Genomic DNA, 23250 nt, shown 5'->3' on the forward strand with positions numbered 1-23250 from the left:
GAGTGCCAAGATTGCCCATGTTCTTCAGCAGGCACCCACTTGTCCTTGAGTGCTCTCTCAACAAGGACTGATAGAGCGAGAGTGCCCATCCTGTGTATTTTTGCCAACTGTGCGTCATTGGCCACATTCACATCATACATTTAAAGCACTATGATGCCGTTTTAAATAATAATAATAATAATAATTTATTATTTATACCCCGCCCATCTGGCTGAGTTTCCCCAGCCACCCTGGGCGGCTCCCAATCAGTGTTAAAAACAGTACAGCATTACATATTAAAAACATCCCTAAACAGGGCTGCCTTAAGATGTCTTCTGAATGTCAGGTAATTCTTTATCTCTTTGACATCTGATGGGAGGGCGTTCCACAGGGCGGGCGCCACTACCGAGAAGGCCCTCTGTCTGGTTCCCTGTAGCCTCACTTCTCGCAATGAGGGAACCGCCAGAAGGCCCTCGGCGCTGGATCTCAGTGTCCGGGCTGAACGATGGGGGTGGAGACGCTCCTTCAGGTATACAGGACCAAGGCCGTTTAGGGCTTTAAAGGTCAGCACCAACACTTTGAATCGTGCTCGGAAACGTACTGGGAGCCAATGCAGATCTCTCAGAACCGGTGTTATGTGGTCCCGGCGGGCACTCCCAGTCACCAGTCTAGCTGCCGCATTCTGGATTAATTGCAGTTTCCGGGTCACCTTCAAAGGTAGCCCCACGTAGAGCGCGTTGCAGTAGTCCAAGCATGAGATAACTAGAGCATGCACCACTCTGGCGAGACAGTCCGCGGGGAGGTAGGGTCTTAGCCTGCGTACCAGGTGGAGCTGGTAGACAGCTGCCCTGGACACAGAATTAATCTGCGCCTCCATGGACAGCTGTGAGTCCAAAATGACTCCCAGGCTGTGCACCTGGTCCTTCAGGGGCACAGTTACCCCATTCAGGACCAGGGAATCCTCCACACCTGCCCGCCTCCTGTCCCCCAAAAACAGTACTTCTGTCTTGTCAGGATTCAACCTCAATCTGTTAGCCGCCATCCAACCTCCAACCGCCTCCAAGCACTCACACAGGACCTTCACCGCCTTCACTGGTTCTGATTTAAAGGAGAGGTAGAGCTGGGTGTCATCTGCATACTGATGAACACCCAGTCCAAACCCCCTGATGATCTCTCCCAGCGGCTTCATATAGATATTAAAAAGCATGGGAGAGAGGACAGAACCCTGAGGCACCCCACAAGTGAGAGCCCAGGGGTCTGAACACTCACCCCCCACCACCACTTTCTGGACACGGCCCAGGAGGAAGGAGCGGAACCACTGTATGACAGTGCCCCCAGCTTCCAGCCCCTCTAGACGGTCCAGAAGGATGTTATGGTCGATGGTGTCAAAGGCCGCTGAGAGATCCAGCAGAACTAGGAAACAGCTCTCACCTTTGTCCCTAGCCCGCCGGAGATCATCAACCAGCGCGACCAAGGCAGTTTCAGTCCCATGGTGAGGCCTGAATCCCGATTGGAAGGGATCCAAATGGTCCCTTTCCTCCAGGCGTGCTTGGAGTTGTTCAGCAACCACCCGCTCAATCACCTTGCCCAAGAATGGCAGATTTGAGACTGGGCGATAGTTGGCCAAATTGGCTGGGTCTAAAGATGTTTTTTTAAGAAGCGGTTTAATGACCGCCTCTTTCAGTGGGTCTGGGAAGGCTCCCTCACAGAGGGAAGCATTCACCACCCCGCAGAGCCCATCGCCCAACCCTTCCCGGCTTGCTTTTATCAGCCAGGATGGGCAAGGATCAAGGAGACAGGTGGTCGGTTTCACTCGTCCAAGCAGCCTGTCCACATCCTCGGAGGTAACAGATTGGAATTGATCCCATGTAACAGGACCAGACAGAACTCTAGCACTCTCTCGCCCTGGCCCTGCTCCCACAGTGGAGTCTACCTCCTTCTGAATCTGAGCGATTTTATCTGCAAAAAACTTTGCAAAAGCATTGCAGGAGATCTTGGGGTCCCTACCAGGCCCCGGTGGTACAGGTGGTTCTGATAGATTGCGAACCACCTGAAAAAGTCTGCTGTTTTCTGCAGATGCAATGGAGGCGGCGAAGAAGGCCCTCTTTGCCGTCGCCATTGCCACTTGGTAGGCTCGACGTTGAGCTCTAACCCGTGTCCGGTCTGATTCAGAATGAGTTTTCCGCCACCGGCGCTCTAGCCGTCTCAGCGATTGTTTCATCACCCTCAGCTCCGGGGAAAACCACGGAGCTGTCCGGGCTCCATGCAATCGGAGAGGGCGCTTCGGAGCCAGACAGTCAATAGCCCTGGTTAACTCTGCATTCCAGCGTGCCACCAGGGAATCAGCTGAAAGGCCATCAACTTGGGATAAAGCATCCCCTACCACTCTCTGGAAGCCAATTGGATCCATTAAGTGGCAGGGGCGGACCATCATAATCGGTCCCACCTCCCTGCGGAGGGGAAGGGTTGTGGAGAAGTCCAGTTGCACCAGGAAGTGATCTGACCATGGCACTTCTTTTGTTTCGCTTTTAGTTAATGTCAGATCACCAACATCCGTATAGGTAAACACCAAGTCTAAGGCATGTCCGTGGCTATGAGTTGGGCCAGACTTATTCAGGGACAGCCCCATGGAGGCCATGCTTTCCACGAAGTCCCGAGCGGCCCCTTGTAAGGTCGTGTCGGCATGGATGTTAAAATCCCCCAGGACAACCAAGCTAGGTGTCTCCAGGAGCATATCCGCCACAACCTGAAGCAGGTCGGGCAGGGAATCCTTGGTGCAGCGGGGAGTAGGAATTCTGTACTGCCCCTATTGCCCAACTTCCAGAACATGCACTCAGAAAACTGGGTCTTCCCAATAGGACGCCTGGTGCAGTCGTGGCTTCCCCCAAAGAATTCTGGGAGCTGTGATTTGTTAAGGCTGCTGAGAATTGTTAGGAGACCCCGATTCCCCTCATGGAGCTACAAATACCAGGAGCGGTTTAGCAATCAATCCCTTTTTCCAGGGAGCTCTGGGGCCTGTAGCTTTGTGAGAGGACATGGGGAAGCTCTCAGCATCCTTAATAAACTACAGCTCCCAGAATCCTTTGGGGGAAGGCCATGACTGTTTAAAGTGGTATCATAGTATTTTAAATGTATGGTGTGAATGTGGAAAACTGTCAGAGGTGTAAGACAACGGAAGATCAACCTTGTGTACTTGTTGGCCTAGATCTGCATTCCCACTCCTGAACCAACACCACAGTTGGCCTCTTGTTTTCTCAGAGGCCAGTTGCTCAGGTGCCGCTGTCATGATTAGCAAGCCTCAGTAGCATGTTCTGCAGTGACTGAGCAACTGTAAAACATTTCCTCTTCCTTAGAAAGGGGTGGGGACACCAGTATTAAATATATTTAAATCCGGCATAGGCAAACTCGGCCCTTCAGTTGTTTTGGGACTACAACTCCCATCATCCCTAGCTAACAGGACCAGTGGTCAGGGATGATGGGAACTGTAGTCTCAAAACATCTGGACGGCCGAGTTTACCTATGCCTGATTTAAATCATAGAATTGTAGAACTGTAGAGTTGGAAGGGTCTGACCCCTGCAACGCAGGAATCACAGCTAAAGAATCCCTGACACATCCAATGATTGAAAATGTAATGAATCTATTAGATTGTTCTTGCTATGAAAATCAGATTCAGGATGTAAAACTGAACTGTAGAAAGGATTTTAACTGCTACGTATATCATATGTGAATATAGAAACTGAAAACCGTAATTCTCTTCTTTGTTTGTCCATGTAACTTAGTTATCTGAAAAAGTTTGTATTTAAAGGACGCATGGCAAGAAAAGTCCCATTAGCCAGGTGGAAATCCTGGATAGGACAGCTTAGTAGCGCTACATTGAATACATGCCTAGAGAAAACCTGCATATTAACAAGAGTACTGAAGTAACTTATGGTGGCTGGGAAGGGCAGGTCCTGTGGGTACATTCAGAAATTAATGGCAGATGGCTGCATGGCAGAGGAGATATGATCATACTAAGAACGTGAGACGAGCTCTGCTTGATCACAGCAAAGAGTCTCTAGTTCCATTTACGGTGGCCAACCAGGTGCCCATGGGAAGTCCACAAGCAGGACGTGAGAGCAATAGCTCCAATAAAACAGACACACACCCTGATCATTGGCCACACTGCATGGGGCTGATGGGAGTTGGAGGCCAACAAAATGCAGAAGGATCATATTATGTTGGACCCAACACAGGGTCCTTGATAACATTTTGTGACCCATGTGGGGCGGGGGATAACCAAACATCAAGGTCAGGAATAAATACTGGTGGCAAGGAAGTTACATTTTCTTTGGATTTTTGTTCCAGATTTGGCCTGATCTAGATCTACTTTAGATCTACTGATCTAGATCTAGATTACCCGTGAAATTGCAGTAGAAATTATTAGATCAGGGATAAGAAACACATGCTCTCCATACATGGTTGGATTCCAACCACCATCAACTCTAGCCCAGGCTTCCTCAACCTCGGCCCTCCAGATGTTTTTGGCCTACAACTCCCATGATCCCTAGCTAGTAGGACCAGTGGTCAAGGATGATGGGAATTGTAGTCTCAAATCATCTGGAAGGCCGAGGTTAAGGATGCCTGCTCTAGCCCATGATCTATGGTCAGGGGCAATGGGAACTGGAGTCTGGAGGGCCACACGTTCCCTGTTGCTACTTTAGAGGTACCCTAAAAACAGCCTTGAAGCTGAATATCTACAGGCTATTGTCTAATTGCTGCTAATCCCAGTCTTGCATCTGTTGTGCATGATCTACTGCCATCTGGTGGTCCTAAGGGAGAATTTCAGCAAGTGCAGACTCATTTTCGTTCAATGCAAAATTCAGCCTAAAATAATTTATGACGCCAGTGAGCTATGCAAAAAGAATGTTTATGGTTGCACCCTGTGGTGTGAGGAAAGGCTGCAGAGCTAGAATAAGACACTGGAAGCAATACAGTCATTCTATATCCACTTCTATGAACCAGGAGGATCTAAAGTGCAGAGTAACTATCCAGATTGATGGAAAGTCAGCGAGGGAAGGTAGCAGGTGGGCTAATTAACATCTGATTAACAAGATGCGAATTGCTATTAGCGTTAACATTAATTATCCCTGAGCAAATGTGTAAATGTCAAATGAGACTGGGTAGCACAGACCTTCGAGGCAGATTTGTATGCAATAGAAGCTTAAATGTGAAAAGCCCCCTAATATTTCTACCTGGGAGGAATGGTAGGAAAATGGTAGCTATTTTTAGTAGTCCATTATGGCCAGCATAAATTCTTCTAACCATACTGCATCTAGGTAATCTGTTGAGGAACCACAAGCCTTCTCGCTTTCTATTTCTACCACCACCACCCCTCTCATTGCTCTCTCTCCCCCCTCCCTCTCCACCCACCCATTGACATTTTCTCTCCCTCCCACCCCACAATCTGAAGCCAATCATTCAGGGTTAAAATGCTCCCCATCCAGTACCTTTCCTCCCTCCCACAAGCCCAGACCAACTCTCCAGGTCTTTTGTGTTAGAATTCCTGCTCCATGATTGCAGTCATGGGATTTTTGTCTGTCACATGACGGTGTATATTTTGACTCCACAAAGTGGGAAGTGACAGAGACAGGATGTTTGTGTTACTGTGTTCCGTGAAGTGGGACTATTGTCCTTTGTTCTTTCTCTTTGCTGTCTGATGCTAGAGAGAGACAGAGCCATGTTGCAGTGCTCCGTGTGTGTGTGTGTTTACAGTGGTACCTCAGGTTACATAGGCTTCAGGTTACAAACGCTTCAGATTACAGACTCCACTAACCCAGAAATAGTACCTTGGGTTAAGAACTTTGCTTCAGAATGAGAACAGAAATCATGCTCCAGCGGCGGGGCGGCAGCAGGAGGCCCCATTAGCTAAAGTGGTGCTTCAGGTTAAGAACAGTTTCAGGTTAAGAACGGATCTCCGGAACGAGTTAAATACTTAACCCGAGGTACCACTGTATATGTAAATAAAGTAGATTAGCCAAAATGCTGAGTTGCTGAGGTCTGTCATGCGAACTGCAAAGACACTGCAGATCCCTAAGTGTGCCGGTGTCTGTTGGCATCGATGTTCAGGCAGAAGAAAGCTTTTGAAGCTCTCAAATGATTGACCAGGAGGGAAGGAACATGCCAGTCGGGCATGTGTCTCTGCCAGGGTCCTACTCAAGTGTAAGACGAGCTCCTGACATTTTGATCCCTCCACATGTTCTTTGTCAGAACATGAGAAGAGCCTGCTGGATCAGGCCAGTGGCCCATCTGGTCCAGCATCCTGGTCTCACAGTAGCCAACCAGATGCCTGTGTGCCATCAAGCAGGACCCAATCACAAGAGCCCTCTTCCCCCTCCTGTGGTTCCCAGCAACTGCTACTAAGAAGCATTCGTGTCTCCTTTATATCCCTTTCATTTCTCTTGCGTTGGTTGGGGAGGGGAGAGAGAAGCACGCACACACACACAAACCTGAGCACCGCTTGGTCTCTCCAGCTTAAAAACACAGCAAGCTACTGGAGGAGGCACAGATTGCTCTGCCCTCCCCTTGGCAGCTCCCCTGCTGGCTGCAAAGGAAGAAATGCCCCTCACATTGCAACCAGCATGGAAACACAGCAGGGATGCCAGAGCAAAGGCTGATTTCTCGGTCCCTCCTTTTTGCAGCTCACTCTGCTTCTCGGCTGGCCTGAGATGAAGGGAATCCACACACACACACCCAGGACTTCCCCCTGCAGCCAGAGGGGGCACGGAGCCACGTTATAATAATAATAATAATTTATTATTTATACCCTGCCCATCTGGCTGGGTTTCCCCAGCCACTCTGGGCAGCTTCCAACAAAATATTAAAATACAGTAATGCATCAAACATTAAAAGCTTCCCTAAACAGGGCTGCCTTCAGATGTCTTCTAAAAGTCTGGTAGTTGTTGTTCTCTTTGACATCTGGTGGGAGGGCATTCCACAGGGCGGGTGCTACTGTCGAGAAGGCCCTCTGCCTGGTTCCCTGTAACCTCAATTCTCGCAGTGAGGAAACCGCCAGAAGGTCCTCAGCACTGGACCTCAGTGTCCGGGCAGAATGATGGGGGTGAAGATGCTCCTTCAGATATACGTTTCATGATTGTGGTATCAGTTGGCCTTCTCTTAAGGCAGGACTGGACAACCTGATTCTGGTCTGATTTTATGCAACCTTCAGATTCCTTTTATACAGTGTGAGGGGGACATAGAAGCCTGGAGGGGTGGGAGAAGGGAAGTGGGGAAATTGGGAAGGGATGCAAAATGTATGGTGGAATGGAAAGAGGAGGATAGAATAGCCATCTTCAACTGATCATTTCAGGCCTCTGGTAAAAGATATCCCTCCCCTAGCAAGGGGGAGGGGGAGGAAAGGTGTGACAGAGAGGCTGAGAAGGGGTGTCAGGAAGAAGGGGGGGAGAAGAGGGACCATGCCCACTTGTGGTTCTAAGACCTGCCACCCCCTGACCTTGGCCCTGTCCACTTCCAGCATTCAGCCCTTGATAGATGCTGGGGGAAAGCAAATACATTTCCTTCTCCTGAACTTCTAGTTAATGCATGTGTTAGTTTAAACAAGCGAGGGCACTGTTTGTGTAGTAATCTTTTTAATATATATATATTTTAATTAGTTTTCCAATATACCCTCAATAATGGCCAAATTATAATTCCCAAATTATTCAAGTATCAAAATGCCAATCAACTTCCAATTAATACATTTTAGTTAAAGTGGCTCCCCGCATGGTGGTTCAGGTGCATTTCCGATCTTATATCACTCCATTCCATAATCTTAATTAATGTCAGTTACATTTCAGTTATAATAATAATTCCTTAGTCAACAGCTACAAAACTAATGATTTCCATTCATGATGTTACAATATATATATTTCTAAAGCTTCAAGTGAGCAACTGAAACTATTATCTTTATTCTGCCCTACGTGTGAAAACTGTTATGTCCATGGAGATTCCTTCTGTCTATATATGGTGTTGTCTCTTTCACTTCCCAGTTGTTGTGTTCTCCCATCATGGCTTGGGGCAGAACTGAGTCTCAAAGTTTCTCAGAGGTCTTATCTCTCCGTCCCTTGCTTCAATGTCTCAGAACAGGCAACAGTCTGCTAGAAACCATTCTGTTTCACTAATAAAACATGTCACAGATCTTCGCCATTTCCCCCTCAGCCTAGGAAAAGGTGTGCAGTTTTCAAATACACTTACATTTTAATACTCCTTTCCAACTCCCAGAATCTCTGCAGCATTCTTATCACAGCCCCCTAATTCTTGTCCTTCCAGCAAGAGATTTATGTCCCAATTAAACCTTATATTAGATTATATTCCGTCAACAGCACACAAAAATCTTGGTCTCTTTTTCCTTGTCTGTTGTTTTTAAACAGAGCTGAGGAGAATTACTCTGTCTTTCCAACATAGTCATACTTGAGCTTCCCCTCCCCCTCCTTTCTTCATTTCAGATCACATGCAATTTCCATTTTTGCTTTTTAATATCAATATTACTCTAATGTCCCTTCCTCGCTTGTAAATATCTTATATTCTGGAGGGAGTTACCGAATCATAAATATATAAAAAAAGCTTAGAATAAACAAACCGTGGGCTTCCCTCTCCCCAAACAACTCTCATGCCAAAGAAAATCTTATCTCAATTCAAACCTTTTATCCATGTAGCTGGTATATTCTGCAGTATGTTGTTACAACCCTTTTCTATCATGTAGCGGTACTTTAAAGCCAATTAAAGATCCAATTAAATAAAGAACCTCTGCTTCTAAATGGTGGCGTAGGAGGGGTTTTGCCAGGTGAAGTGCTTTTGCACTCAGCACCTCCCTGCCTCCCACATTCCATTCCATGCTGGAGCAAGAACCAGGTACCGAGACAAACTGTGAGTGAAGGCCATTCCCCCCATCCCTGGGGGGAATTTGCAAGGATGATTTATCCTCTGACATCCTTGTTTTTCGTTCACTGATGATCCCCCACTGTCGTGGACGCTGCCTCCATTAAGGCAGGCAGGACCGGAAGCCCTGGTGTGTAGTAATCTAGCCAGCACATATCTGTAAGTTAACTATGCTTAAGTTAACTCCAGCTCTAAAAAGTTGAGCCATTTTGTTTGCTGTTCTCTCCAGACTAGATTTGTGCTATTTTCTCTCTCCGCTCATCCTGTAAATAGTTCCTGCATGAATAAAGCCTTTGAACTCCATAAACCATAAGTGATTGTTCCAATCCAATTCACCCAAGCTGCAAGGTCTATCAATAGATTACTACCAGTACCCCAATGTAATGCAGTCCTTGACAGTAAAACAGGTGTGTACCCCACCCCCACCATATCCTAAAGTCAATGTTTATTTCCCCTTGGCTTGGCCATTCATGCCCCAGACCTTTACAGTGCCATATTCTAGCTTGAGTGGGGTTACAGATAAGCACAGCTGAAACCACTTCAGCTTTTGCCTCCGTACATTCACAACACTTTCTACTGGACCCCCTTTCATTTCTAGACATTTCACTCACTACTAAGAGGCCTGCAGGATCTCTCCCAAGTATCTGGGGGAAAACAGTGTGGCTGGATGCATGCTGCATACAGCCTAAGCACTTGTCTGATCAGCCAGAATACGTTTTGGAACAAAGAGGTGTATTATATAAGCAGCTTATTGCATTTCTCATCGTTCCCACTCACATATGGAAATTACTCAGAGTCATGACATACACATTTACTGTACTGTAATTACAAGTCTGGTAATTTGCTCGGTAAGAAAAATTAGCACACCAGTGATAATTTGGCCGAAGTGGACTCTTTTCATTCTATATATGTCATCATTTTTTTCTCCTTTTTTCTTTTGAATGGGGCTCTCCCACGCACACATGCGCAATCGCCCTCCCTTGCACACGTCATCTTGGGATTATCTTCTTGACTCTTGCTGCGGTTTTTGTGCTCAAGGTTTAAACAGAAACATTCATAAGGAGATTATTTCTCCCCGCAGGTTGCTTAAACGAGCAAGTTTCTCTCCGTGGGAATCCTTCCATCCTACAACCTAGCATGTTGTGCTAAATCAGAGTTAGCCAACGTGGAACCCTCTTCTGTCTGTTTCAGGACTACAACTCCCACAAAGCCCAGTTCATTGTCAATGTTGGCTGGGGCTGATAGGAATGGGGTTCAATAATCACCACATTGGCTACCCTTGAGCTAAATGCACAGCATTCAACTATGTCCGTTTCCTTGCCTCTTTAACTATAGTTGCAGGACCCCCAAGATATAAAATGCACAAGGAAGGCTGAACCCTTTGCTCCCCAGGTGTGATCTTTGTGTTGCCACCCCTCCTTGTGTTGCATTTAGCTTTGTCGAGGAGAGTCCCCATTGGTGTTAACTGAAGTGTATTTTTCCAAGCCTCATTGCTGCTCCGGGGGCCTGTCTTTATCATCTTGGAAGGGAGAGGTTCTTAACCCTCCTCACCCTTGGGTTGCGATCCCAGTAAAAACCACCCTCATTGGAGCATACATGACTGCCCTTTCCATATTATCCTACAACATCCCATGAGATGGATTGGGCAGAGTGTGGGTGTCTGTCCCAAGATCGTCAGTGAACTTCATGGATGAAGAGGGGATTTTAATCCGGGTCTCCATAGTTCTCGAATGACGCTCTAACCACTACACCACACTGCCTCTATTTGCTGGTAGTCACAAGACTATGTGCAGGCTATATGGTAGCTACCTCCCCCTTTTACTGCAGGATTGTTATTTAGGGATGGGGGAGAAATTTAATTCCGTTCACATTTCAAGGTGAACTTGCCTGATTTTAAACTTACCTGATTTGCACTTTCGGAAATACTGTGCACTGAAAACCCTTTCAAATATTTGCACTCAGGTGAATTTTGCAATGCAGTTCTCTAAGTAACGTGTACAATGCATATAACTAAAAAGTATGCATATATTAATGAAGATAACATACAAATATCCATTATACCAAGGAAATTGTTTTGTGTAATGTGCATATATTAGGGGAAATCACATACAAAAATGTGTGTACTAGGATAAATCCACATTCAATGCTGTTGAACTTTCATAAGGCTATTTTAAAAATAAATAAATAACAAAAGTGTGAAAATGTGGAGAACCAAACTCAAGATTCAAAGAATGACAGATTCGACCCTACAGGTATTGAGGAGGCTGTTACTGGCAGCCTAGTTGTATTTTTCAAACCTACTGTGTCTTCCTATGCCTGAGAGGCCTCTGATGACACTCAGTTGTCTGCTGTTTGTGCAAACTGCAAATGTCAATATTCTCATCTACTTATTAACCAGGAACACACCTCTTCCACCTACTGCTAGACTGCTCTGCGCATCAGTTTAGCAGAAGTCATCCAGGCAAATCAAAAAGGTAAGCCCAAGAGGGTTGTCTGGGTCCCATTCTGTTGATCTTGCCAACCTAACAGCCAGCAAACAGATTTGGTGTTGCCTTGACAGAAGGGTTTTCCATGGGGAGAAAAGCTACAGAGGACAGGGGTCCTAACCAGGTCTACACAGAAGTAAGTCCATTGCTCAGCTGGAGAAGTGCATTGCAGCATTTGGATAAGGGCCAATTTCAGATAGCTGTGTTTTGGTTTGCATACTGTTTCAGAAAATGTGAATAGCTTTATGGAAACTGGATCAAATTTCTGCTCCATCCCTAGTCTTAAGCCTTTCATCTAGTTCCTCCATAACCTTAGGATTTATTCGTCTTAGGGTGCCTATGCACCACCATCACAGTTAAAACTTATCCCCCCCCCCCCCCGTTTGTCTGCTATCCCATCACTGTTGGAGATAGTGTACCTCTGAATAGCAGCTGCTGGGAGCCACAAGGTGGCGAGAGAGTGCTCTTGTGCTCAGGTCCTTACCACAAGCATCCTGTTGGCCACTGTGAGACCAGGATGTTGGACTAGATGGGCACCTGGCCTGATCCAGCAGGACTTCTCTTGTATTCCTACGCCTCACAGACACAGCCTGAGTGTGAGGAATCTCTAGGTTCAGATGTGTGCAAAGAATGTAAAGACCAGGCTAAAACTGAATTCAGTAATTCAATTACAGTGGTACCTTGGGTTACCGATGCTTCAGGTTACAGACGCTTCAGGTTACGGACTCCGCTAACCCAGAAATAGTACCTTGGGTTAAGAACTTTGCTTCAGGATGAGAACAGAAATTGTGCTCCGGTGGCACAGCAGCAGTGGGAGGCCCCGTTAGCTAAAGTGGTGCTTCAGGTTAAGAACAGTTTCAGGTTAAGAACGGACCTCCGGAGCGAATTAAGTTCTTAACCCGAGGTACCACTGTACATTTAAAAATGGTTGGAACTGTAACGATGACAATTCTGCTATTGCTGAGATTTCGACATGATCTGCCTTCATTGTCATTTTCTGCACTCTTTTTTTCCTTTCCCAGGCTTGAAATATACCAAAGCCGAGAGGTTTTCACCACAAAATTCCTATAAGAATGGCCTCTGAAGGATGTCAGATTTATGAAGGTAAGTCTCTTGGGGGGGGGAGTTTTAGCTCAGGGGCGGTAGAGCAGATACTTTGTGTTCAGAAGGGCTCAAATTCAATCCCTGGCATTTTCTTAAAAGGGTCAAGTGATAGCAAAGAGCTCTCTCTGCTGTCAGTCAGAGCAGGTAATACTTGACTGGACAGGCAAATAGACTGACATGGTGTATAGAAGCTTCCTATGTTTGTCTTTCTGCTGGGGTTCTGATTATTTTCTTTGCCTAGACTGGGAGGGTATGAATGTTCACAACCTTCTGGGGCCAGAGAGATAGAGTCGCCCCACCCTGTCACACTGATCCTGTTTGACTCATGTCAAAGGCAGCAGGGTTTCACAAACATTCCTCTGTTGCAAACAAGCCATTTGTGCAGAGAGCATGAGGAAGTGTCAGTTATTAGTAGAACAAGTGGGCACTGCAATGAAATGTTGCAGTATGATGTTCTCCTGATCAGAAGTGCAGCTACAGAATGAAGGGGCCTGTCAGTTTTGATTCCCTCATTTTCTCTGTTTTCCAGTCTCCTCATTTCTGCAGAAATATGGGATTCTTTTCTTTTTGTAAAAAATATTCATGAAATTTCACCAGCTTTTTATTGTGAATTTCTCCTAATAAACATATTTTTGTATGCAGTTGTGACTAATGTACACATTATGTTTTTACATCTGTGGGAGTGTCTGGGTCAACCCAGTCAGATGGGCAAGGTACAGATATAAGGATGATTATTATTACAAGCAATTTCCCCCAATGTAAATAAGTGTGTGTGTGTGTGTGTGTGTGTGTGTGTGTGTGTGATTTTCACTAATACATTAACTTCCATGCAGATTTTCTCCCAATATATGCATGTCTGTAAGCACTGTTTGGCTGGAGAACAGCTTCGCAAAATTCAGAGAAAAGCAAATTTTGTAGGATGGCTGTGTTTTGATTCCCATATTGCTTCTGGAAGAGTGAATTAGGTAGGTTTACCTTTAAATGCAAACTGAATCAAAGTTATCCCCCATCTCTAATTGCAGCTGGCTAGTCCTACCCTCTCTCAGGAAAAGGCCTTGAAGTTCTCCCACACCTTTCAGTTAGATTCTATTGGGGGCTTTAGTCTTTGCACCAAACTTCCCCTTGCTGTGCTTCATGTGGGCTTGGAACGGTTTCAGCCACTATGTTTTCTGCTGATTTTTTTTGTGTGCTTTTTTGTGTGCTTTTTTTGCAGAGCCTTTTGTTCTGTGATTTATTTTTATTTATTTTTATCGTATAGTTCCTCCTAGACTTTGTAAGTTGCAATGTGGTTGTGATGACCCTCTGCATAACGAGGGCTTTGGCTATTCTCTTTTGTCCTCATTTAGAAGATGCTGAGTGTGACAACCACACCATGGGAAGTGTAGAAATTTGGCCGGACAGACTAGATTATGCAGAGCTGCAAAGTCTCCTTGATGAAGGTGAAGACTGCAAGGAGAACGTGGCCGAACTTGAGAGGTAACCCATCAATAGCATATATGCTTGCCACTCTCAGCATTGTTTGGTGTGTTAATCATCGTCCATGATTGCAAAAGCATTTAACAGGGGTGTTTTTCCTTGAAAAAGCATTTAGCAGATTTAACTACACAAGCAGATAACTCCACATGGCTACTCCCAGTCATAAAGTGAAAAGAAACTGTTAACGTCATTAGGCAGCAAACAATCAGAGTAATAAAAACGTCTACTTTACAGACCACGTCAGCAGCTACTCTGGGTAGGGAGACACTTAGAAAATAGCATGAAATGGAGGCAAACATCTCCACCCTTCGCTGTGTGTCCTAATTCACAGTCATCCATCAGAATGGCTGTCAGATGGCAGTCCTCTGTCTGACAAAGATGCAAGTTCCTTATTCGTTGTTGTGTATATTGCTCCTGTGCTGGAGTCTCTTGGCAACTGATGTACATGATCCCATGTACATATGATCTGGCACATTCATGTACATGGGATGGGAAACCTGGGGCCCTCCAGACTCCATCAGAATACAGCACTTGTCATCCTTAACTGTTGGTCATGCTGGTTGATGGGAGCTGGAGCTGAACCACTGGAGGGCCCCACGTTCCTCATCCATGGTGCAATGAATTCGAAATGTGGGCAGCAAGGGGAAATGACTACAGCAATGGCAGGACAAGGATGCTAGATAAACTGCTAACATGCAGACATTGGCACTACATCCTAGAAGAATTCAGTGAAGAGCGGATTGGCAGGTTTGGCTCAGAGGCTCAATCCAGATGAAACCTATTTGAGGGTCTTATCTGAAGTTGCATGCTCAGCCTTGGTCATTATTGGGCTTTGGTCTATATGGGATGTTTTTGTGCATGTGACTCCTTTTGTTGTGGAATCCTGGCCTACTTCATTCATTCAGTTAATTCGCCACTTCTTTCAATTTGATCCAAATTAACTCAAAAGGAAACTCAACAAAAAACTGCCCAGCTGAGCTTTGGAGAGTGGCGTTTAATTCTTCGTGGTATCCAGGGCCTAGCAAGCTACTTTTAGGTTCATGTTCTTTACCTTCTGATGGCTTCCTCCCATTTGGGTCTTGAACCACTTTCCTATCCCCACTTTAGAGAGGATTACAGGATTAATTTCAGCTCAATTAATCTCTTAAGAACTAAGTGCTTACACAAATACGTGCAGAGCAAGGAGGTGGAATAACTCAGAAGAAGCATGGCATTTTAATTTATAAAAAAAAAGTTACAACAATCCTTATTTTGGTTTTACACTATTTCAGGAAGACCGGAAGCATCAAAATGCCTGCTGGGGGGGGGGGCTGCCTATTCTGCAGCATAGCAAAGCATTTCTTCATGTATTCCACGAATGTCGTCAGCTAAGTGACTTTGACATTCCTTTGAACTGATAGCGGCAGTTTGCTGATGATAACTATTCTACCAGGCATATAACTCCCTGCTAATATCCCAGAATGCACTCTGTTTACTCTTGGAAGCGCCCTGGGACATCCAAACTTAGCTGTATATTTTGATAAGTGTGATCCACCTGCACAATCTCTCCCAGTAACAAAACAAGTTGGGAGAGGGGACAGATTGTCTTAGCAGTCTTTGTAGAAAGGGACAGTTGACTAGGGTAATACTGGTGTCTAAAAGAGGCATAACAACAGCAATTACTGCTATTTTTAAGCATCTTATGTGAAGATATGTTTACAAATGTACTGCCTACAATGACTGTGTGGGGGAGGAAATAAAATATACATTAATTGTTGCAATTAAGTAATTTTAAACTTTGATCTTATGTGGGGGGACCTTTAGACGACAGTGGCTTCTACCTGCATTGGAAGAAGAGTGGACTTGATTACCTTTCAAAGTTCCTTCCAACTCTATGATGCTACTATGAAATGTGGAAGCCATCCCTCCTGCATGTGGGAGCCCCCTGGAGCCTAAGCTGTTGAGTGGGGCTTTAGAGGTCTGCCCCAAAGTCCTGCCCTAACAGCAACACTGGGGACATCCAAAGCTCTTAGTGCTGCCATGGCAGCAAAATTGTCTTGCACTAGAGTCCAGTTAACATGGCCACCCCATCTGAATGATTCAAAATGAGCCATGTGTACCAGCATTCAATCTCTTCCAGAATACATATTGGAAAGCCACTGTGGTGTAGTGGTTAGATTGTGGCAAGAGGACTGGAGAGATCCAGAATCAGGTGCTTGCTTAGCCACAAAACTCATGAACAACCTCAAGCAAGGCTTAATCTCTCAGGTTACCATACTGTACAGCAGGGCTTGGCAAACTTTTTCAGCAGAAGGCCGGTCCACTGTCCCTCAGAAATTGTGGGGGGCCTGACTATATTTTTGGGGGGAGGGGGATGAACAAATTCCTATGCACACTATGCACACCAGGCAGGCCCCACAAATAACCCACAGATGCATTATAAAGGGACACATTCCATGAAAGAGCACCAGGCAGCCCAGACAGTATTGGAGATGATAAAAATTTAAATTAAAAAAATTTCTTACCTGCACTGATGATCGTCATTGTTTGGATGGGCGGTCCTCACCTGGGTTTGGTGCTGCATTGTGGCCTGCTGGGTCTCCTGCTGCCAGCACCTCTTTCACGCTTCGAGGGTGGGATGGGGGCCCTCCTGCCAGCAGCGGAGGCCTGATCACCACCGCACCAGCGGTGGAGTGAGCTCCGGACTGCGGCAAGGTCTCCAGAGGCCTTCGTGCAATCCAGAGCCCTCCCGCCGGCAGCGGAGACCAGATCGCTGCCATGCAGCCAGCGGGGGGGGGGGCGGCTCTGGACTGCCCACAAGAGCACTAGGGCAGCAGTGGCAGTGGCGGAGGGATGAGCGGCATGAAAGGGCTGGCTGGCTCCAGAGAGGTGCTGCTCAAAATGGCAGCCAGCCAGCCCAGCCCAGCCCCCTTTCTCCTCTACACAGGGTGGGGAGAAGCTGGGAGGAGGAAGGAGGCGCCGCAGGGAGGGAGGGCGGAAAGGTGTTGGGTGGGAAATGGTGGTGCTGAAAAAAAAATAAAGAACAGAATCCCCACACTGATCCATGGACCGGATCCTGAGGGCAATTTCCGGCCCGCGGACCATAGTTTGCCGACACCTGCTTTACAGGGTTGTAATGAGAATAAAATTGTTTGTATAAGAGACTAACTGTGTATAAGAGACTAAGATGGCCTGCTGGATCAGGCCATGGGACCATCTATCTGATAGTCCAGCATCCTGTTCTCACAGTGGCCATATGGGACCCCTATGGGAAGTCTGCAAGCAGGATCCAAGCACAGTAGCACTCTCCCCCCCTGGGGTTCCCAGCAGCTGCTATTCAGAAGCCTACTGTCATGTACATGTCACCTTGGCCACCTTGTGAGAAAAGCAGAACACATGGCAATAGAATAAGAAACAATAAATATTTACCTACAAGGAAAATGTCATGCAGACACACATACCTGCAAAGGAGGGAGAACGAGAAAATGGGACATTTTGATTCCCCTGCAAAGAGCCACCAAATAGTCCCATTGAAGACACTGAGAATGTACTGTGGTTCAGGGGAAACACCAGTAAAGATGGGGAACTTGGAACTGCTCTGCTTGGAAGGAACAGCTTAATGGATGCCCTGCCCTCCTTTTAAGAGGAAAGATACACTGAAATATTTTGTTGCAAGTCCCACCTAGAATAGGGATGCGGGTGGCGCTGTGGGTTAAACCACTGAGCCTAGCACTTGCCGATCAGAAGGTCGCAGTTCGAATCCCCGGGACGGGGTGAGCTCCCATTGCTTGGTCCCTGCTCCTGCCAACCTAGCAGTTCAAAAGCACATCAAAGTGCAAGTAGATAAATAGGTACCGCTCTGGCGGGAAGGTAAAGGGCGTTTCCGTGCGCTGCTCTGGTTTGCCAGAAGTGGCTTAGTCATGCTGGCCACATGACCCGGAAGCTGTACAGCGGCTCCCTCGGCCAAGAAAGCGAGATGAGTGCCGCAACCCCAGAGTAGGTCATGACTGGACCTCATGGTCAGGGGTCCCTTTACCTTTACCCACCTAGAATACGTCTAAATTCACATAGTAGAACACAGGTTCCTTCCTTCCTTCCTTCCTTCCTTCCTCTCTCTCTCTCCACACACACACACACACACACACACACACACACACACACATGCATCCATGTTTTCCAAACAAGTTTGTGTGCCACTTAGGGCAGACTATTGCTTTAGAAAATATATAAAAGTCTATATTGTATAATATTCCCACATATGGGAGAAAACCAACCCCATTTTTTGTAGGACTGCCCTGAAAGAGCATTTCCCAGAAAAGAAATGGTCGAGTATTTTTTAGAGTTCTCCATGTTTCCATGAGGTCATTACATTCCTATCCTTCTTGCAAGGAAAGCTTTGCTATGGAGATACCAGGCTTTTTGTGGAAAAACAAAAACAAAAAACAGCAGGTGCTTGCAATATGCATTTTTATGATTGCAGCTGTTCTCCAGAGTAATGAACGCTTACCTTACTAAAGAAGTTAAACACAACCATTTCTTGCACTGCCTTTCTTGTTTAATCTCAACCACATTTGCAAAGTTCCAGCAAACACGCCTTGGTGGGTGAGGGGGGGAAATTATGACCCTAGACTTCAGTTTTGCCTTCAGTAAATCAACAAAGCCTCACCAATCTGTGTGGGGATGTTCATAAGTTATTATGGAGTGAGCATCTCTCTTTTCAAAAGAGCGGCAGCTGGAAAAAGAACCATCAATTGTTCCTGAGGCTTTAAAAGAGAGAAAAGCTTAATTCTACAAGCAATTACCCTTCACTTGATGAAGCACATGTGTAATTTATACTTGGATACTCATAGAAAGTGAACATTAGAAATGACATTTATTTAGCTATTTATCTGTAACTACTTTTCTATGGCAAAGCAGTAGCAGAGCTTGATATTTTTCATTGGCATCAGATTTGCGACTCTGACATTCCTTTTATTTGACAGTGGTCATCATCTTACTCTTGCAAGCAGCATGGGGCATCCACATTCAGATGTGTATTTTGATAGAGCTTGCCTGGCTCTGTAATCAATTCAAAAAACAAAAACGATGCAATGAGGTGTGGTGTTGTCCACCTGATCTGGAGCTCTTGCAAAACAAACCCACTTCCCCCCAATATCAGACTTCTGTGATATTGGAAAAGGCACTGGAAAGTGTGGGATAACCCTTGATTTGATGCATAATGTATTGTCCCTACAAACAAATCCGAACAAATGCTCATTAAATGGGCAGCAGCATCTAATCTCTGCAAACAAATCAGACTGAATGCTCATTAAGCAGGCCGTCCAGAAGTGACTTCAGACAGACTTGTGCAAAAGCAGCCCTCCTAAAAATCAAAAGGTGTGTGTGTGTTTAAAATGTGTTACTTTAATTTTTGACAGAATGGAAGAAGATGTGCCTTGGGAAGAAAGAGACAGTGAATATTTTGCCCGATTTCTGAATGAATTCCCTACCCAGAGAGAAGAGATTGAAAAGTGTATCAAATGCCTTTGGGAAATGGCCGATGACATTGACCAGACCCATAAGAAGTGTACTATTGCCAGCATTGCTGCCAACTCTACCAGTGCCTCCTCTGGCCTCTTGACCATCTTGGGACTCACCTTGGCCCCCATCACAGCAGGTGGGAGTTTGATCTTGACAGCCACTGGGATTGGTTTAGGGGCAGTGGCAACAGCGACTGGCCTTTCTGCCACCTTATATGAGAGCGTGAATAATTCACAGGAAAGGAAAAAAGCTCAAGAACTGGTGAATGAATGTGAGAAAAGTCTAAGAAAGGCAATGCATCCTGATTTCTGCTTTGGATCGCCCCCAAATAGCGGGGCTGTGGGAGAAAACATGAAACAACTCGTCTCCAATGTTGCCGGTCAAGTTCCTGACCTGTATAAGGCTGTGAAGGGAATCAGAATGAATGTAAAGGCATTGAAGCAAGTCCGAGCCAATTCTGGCTTGAAGGATTTAGCAAAGCGAGTCACTGCTGCTGGTAGCAGATCCCGGGGTACAATCCGAGGGGCCAAGCATGCCAGAAAGGTCTTTGCGGGAACCACCCTTGCCATGAGCAAAGGGGCCAGGCTGCTGAGTGCTGCATCAACTGGGGTGTTTCTCCTCTTCGATGCCTATGGCATTGTTCAGGATGCTAAACATTTGACTGAGGGAGCCAAGGCAGAAACAGCTGCAGAGATAAGAAAGAAAGCTAGCAAACTGGAAGAAGAACTTCGTCATATTGACAGGCTCTATGAGGAAATGAAAGGCCTTGTGTGCGAATCAGAGTGAGCAAAGAAACAGATGGCATGTGCGTAAACTATGCAATTCTCTATTAGTCTGTATTTGGTCGTGATAAATATGTGGAATCGTTTCTGACTTGCAGCTATCTACTTCACATTTCTTCAAGAAACTCTGGCCCAATACAGATGCCCATTTTCCCATGTGTCAGCATTTTCTACCATAGATCTGCAAGGTTGCCTGAATTAATGAAAGCATTCTTTGTGTGTGATTGTGTGTTTGCCCTGCTGTCTATTCTAGTTTGGGGGCCTTATGAGGCGGTAAGTCTTGCCCACATTAACCACTCGGTAAGCTGGCCATCTATATTAGTAACTCATGGCTGGTAACATTGACAGCCTCTCCAGGTGCTGTTTTTATTGTGCATTCATGATGATTTGTGCTCATGATGGTATTGGGAGAGTTATACATGATCCCACTGTTTGTGCCTGCAAAAATTGGGGGCGAACATACTGCTTCATTTCCAATTGGTGCATGTCCCATACTGCTGTAATCCTGCAACTTATCATACCACAAATATTCCAGGGTTTGTTCTGCTTTTGCTACATTGTGACACAAGATTCCACACCACCCCCTGATGGCAATATTGCAGTAACACTGGGGAGGCATCACAACTAATAAAATGGAATGATGGATGGATGGACCCACCAATACATACACATACCAACCAATAATGCATTATTATTGCATCAATGGCATGTTGCAGAATATACCATTAAAAAGAAGAAGTGTGAAGTGCATTAAGGAAGGTGTTCCTACTGAACAAGTTTCCCATGGGGTTGGGGCTGTCTTTCAAGGAACAGCTTGCCTTTCCAGCTTTAAACTTCAGATTTATTTTCCAAGTGTTGTTTACATATTTTGAAAGAGTTTTGAAAGAGTTTGAGAGTTATTATTTAATAATCATGTATGTTTGGGTGTGATTTGATAGGAGCATCTTTTTCATAAATAAATGAAACCCATTCATTATTGGAGAATAAGAAAACTGGCTGTTTATTGATGCAATGCACCGTTCCTTTCCCCATGTTCCATTTAAGACTGGAATCTGGTTTGTAATCTGCATCTCAGATTAACCTCAGGACCTCTCTGGATAAGTTGATATGAAAGCAGTCGAGTTCCCAGTAAACACACTAGCACAGACTTCAAGACTAAGGAAATGGCGTGTCTTCAGTTATATCCAGACCTGGCTACTGCAACATGTTCATTAAGGAGGCTATTTTATAACTTCCCTGCGCTGTCATTTTGGCAGGAGGCAATTCCAGAGAAAGCACTTACACCCCAGTTATTAAACTTGCCTGGGGCCATCTTTGTTGTCTGTCCCAGGCAAAAGTTTGCCCCATTTACCCAAGTTGTGAGGGGTTAGAAGTTAGTTCTGCTAGTTAAGTATTGTGTTTGCTTTTCTACTCTAGGTGTTTCCATTGTTTGATTTGATTTCTGCAGTTTTTATTGCTACTGGGTTAGGGCTTCCCTGGCTTTTTATAGCTGTAATTGTTTTACTGCTGTAACATCATCCTGTAACACTGCTTTTATGGATTGTGGTTGCTGCTGCCTTTATACACTGCTAGACAGGCAGGGTATAAAATCTTTTCCGTTAGTTAACAAATTGGCCTACACAGCACCCAGTGGAAACAGCTAGATGAACTATCTTCTAAGTCACTCAGACAAATTACATTAAGCCAGCCAAGGGAGCTTACGGTGAGGCACAGGTTATATCATGCGACTTCTGGAAATGGTCTAGGGCAGATGTGGAGAAACTCAAGCCCAGCTATGCTGCCCACCAGGCCTCGCTTATCCGACCCATGTGACTCTCCCCAGCCCATACACCTACACACCAGGCCTACTTCATGTGCTTCTTTAAGTGTTTTTACCTGGTTGCAATCTGTCCTTGGAATTCTGACAATGCCTCTTGGTTGCCTGGGTGGCAGATAGAGAGGTGCATGTGTAGAAAGTAGCCTTGTGCAGAAAACTACTTGACTCTGGCGCCACCTGCTGTTAGTCTCCCAGCCTTCTGCCCTACCAGTCCCAATGGGCACGTCTGGAAGTTGCAAGGGGTGAAAAATGCAGCAGGAGGAGAGGTCCCTGGTGTCTGGGTTTTGGAGCTCCTTATTTGGAGCTCCTTTCCAGGTGCAAAGCAAATTGCTGGTTTAATAACCAACCAAGTCTGAATGACATAGGACCGGGATATTAGATGAACCACCTCCTTCCGTGTAAGCCTGCCTGCTCACTGTATTCACCATCTGGCTTGCCTCAGAGACAAATTTGGCTGGGATGCAGAGTAAGTTTTTCTCTGCTTTTCTAATTCACGAGGCAGAACTTCCTTCCTGCCTTGTGAAGTTTGGTTGGTCCTTTCTTTTACAGTATTTAGGCAGGCTGTAAATACTGTTTTTCCAGGCATTTGATCTGCCCTTCCTTCTGATGCTTTAACTGTGTTGGCAACCCTCAGTATAATGGGTGATTTCCCAACATCTGGAAAAAATAAGAATAGTAAGAGAAACAAGAATTCAGAAGGCTGGACAGGAACTGCTCAAGTTCCACCAAGCACGAGAGTTATCTAAGTAATCAGAGAGTTTCAATATCACCACCCACTCCAGGTCACTTATTAGTGTCCATTACTCCTACAGATAAGTTATAACAAAATGGAGATATCTGTTAAAGCCCTTTCCAGTTTCCTCCCTCTTGAAACGTTTTAGAGCATTTTTAAGTGATTGGTTTTATTGACAGTTAATTTGGATCCCACATTCTACCTCTGCACAGGATAGTTGGCCTACTCTCCCCCCCCCCCCCCTATTGTTCAGCCCGGACACTAAGGTCCAGCTCCAAGGGCCTTTTGGCAGTTCCCTCACTGCAAGAAGTGAAGTTACAGGGAGCCTGGCAGAGGGCCTTCTTGATAGTGGCGCCCACCCTGTTGAACGCCCTCCCATCAGATGTCAAGGAAATAAACAACTATCTGACTTTTAGAAGACATTTGAAAAGGCAGTCCTGTTTAGGGAAGTTTTTAATGTT

General features: G+C 45.7%; 1 protein-coding gene across 3 annotated transcripts in view; it reads left to right on the forward strand.

Annotated features, from left to right (window-relative positions):
• Nucleotides 1–20464, forward strand: part of LOC310826149 (apolipoprotein L3-like) — a 28260-nt gene extending 7796 nt beyond the window's left edge. The window contains exons 1-4 of one of the 3 annotated variants that reach the window (XM_083700828.1): nucleotides 11283–11367; nucleotides 12402–12483; nucleotides 13830–13959; nucleotides 19356–20464. In XM_083700828.1, the coding sequence (XP_083556954.1) occupies nucleotides 12453–12483; nucleotides 13830–13959; nucleotides 19356–20244 (1050 nt within the window). In that variant the 5' untranslated portion in view covers nucleotides 11283–11367; nucleotides 12402–12452 and the 3' untranslated portion in view covers nucleotides 20245–20464. Of the gene's footprint in view, nucleotides 1–11282; nucleotides 11368–12401; nucleotides 12484–13829; nucleotides 13960–19355 lie in introns of those variants that run through there. The other 2 variants (XM_083700827.1, XM_083700829.1) reach the window with 2 other exon arrangements.
• The last annotated feature ends 2786 nt before the right edge of the window (nucleotides 20465–23250 follow it).

This window comes from Podarcis gaigeae (assembly GCF_964106915.1).
Source record: "Podarcis gaigeae genome assembly, chromosome: 10".
Lineage (NCBI taxonomy): Eukaryota > Metazoa > Chordata > Lepidosauria > Squamata > Lacertidae > Podarcis > Podarcis gaigeae.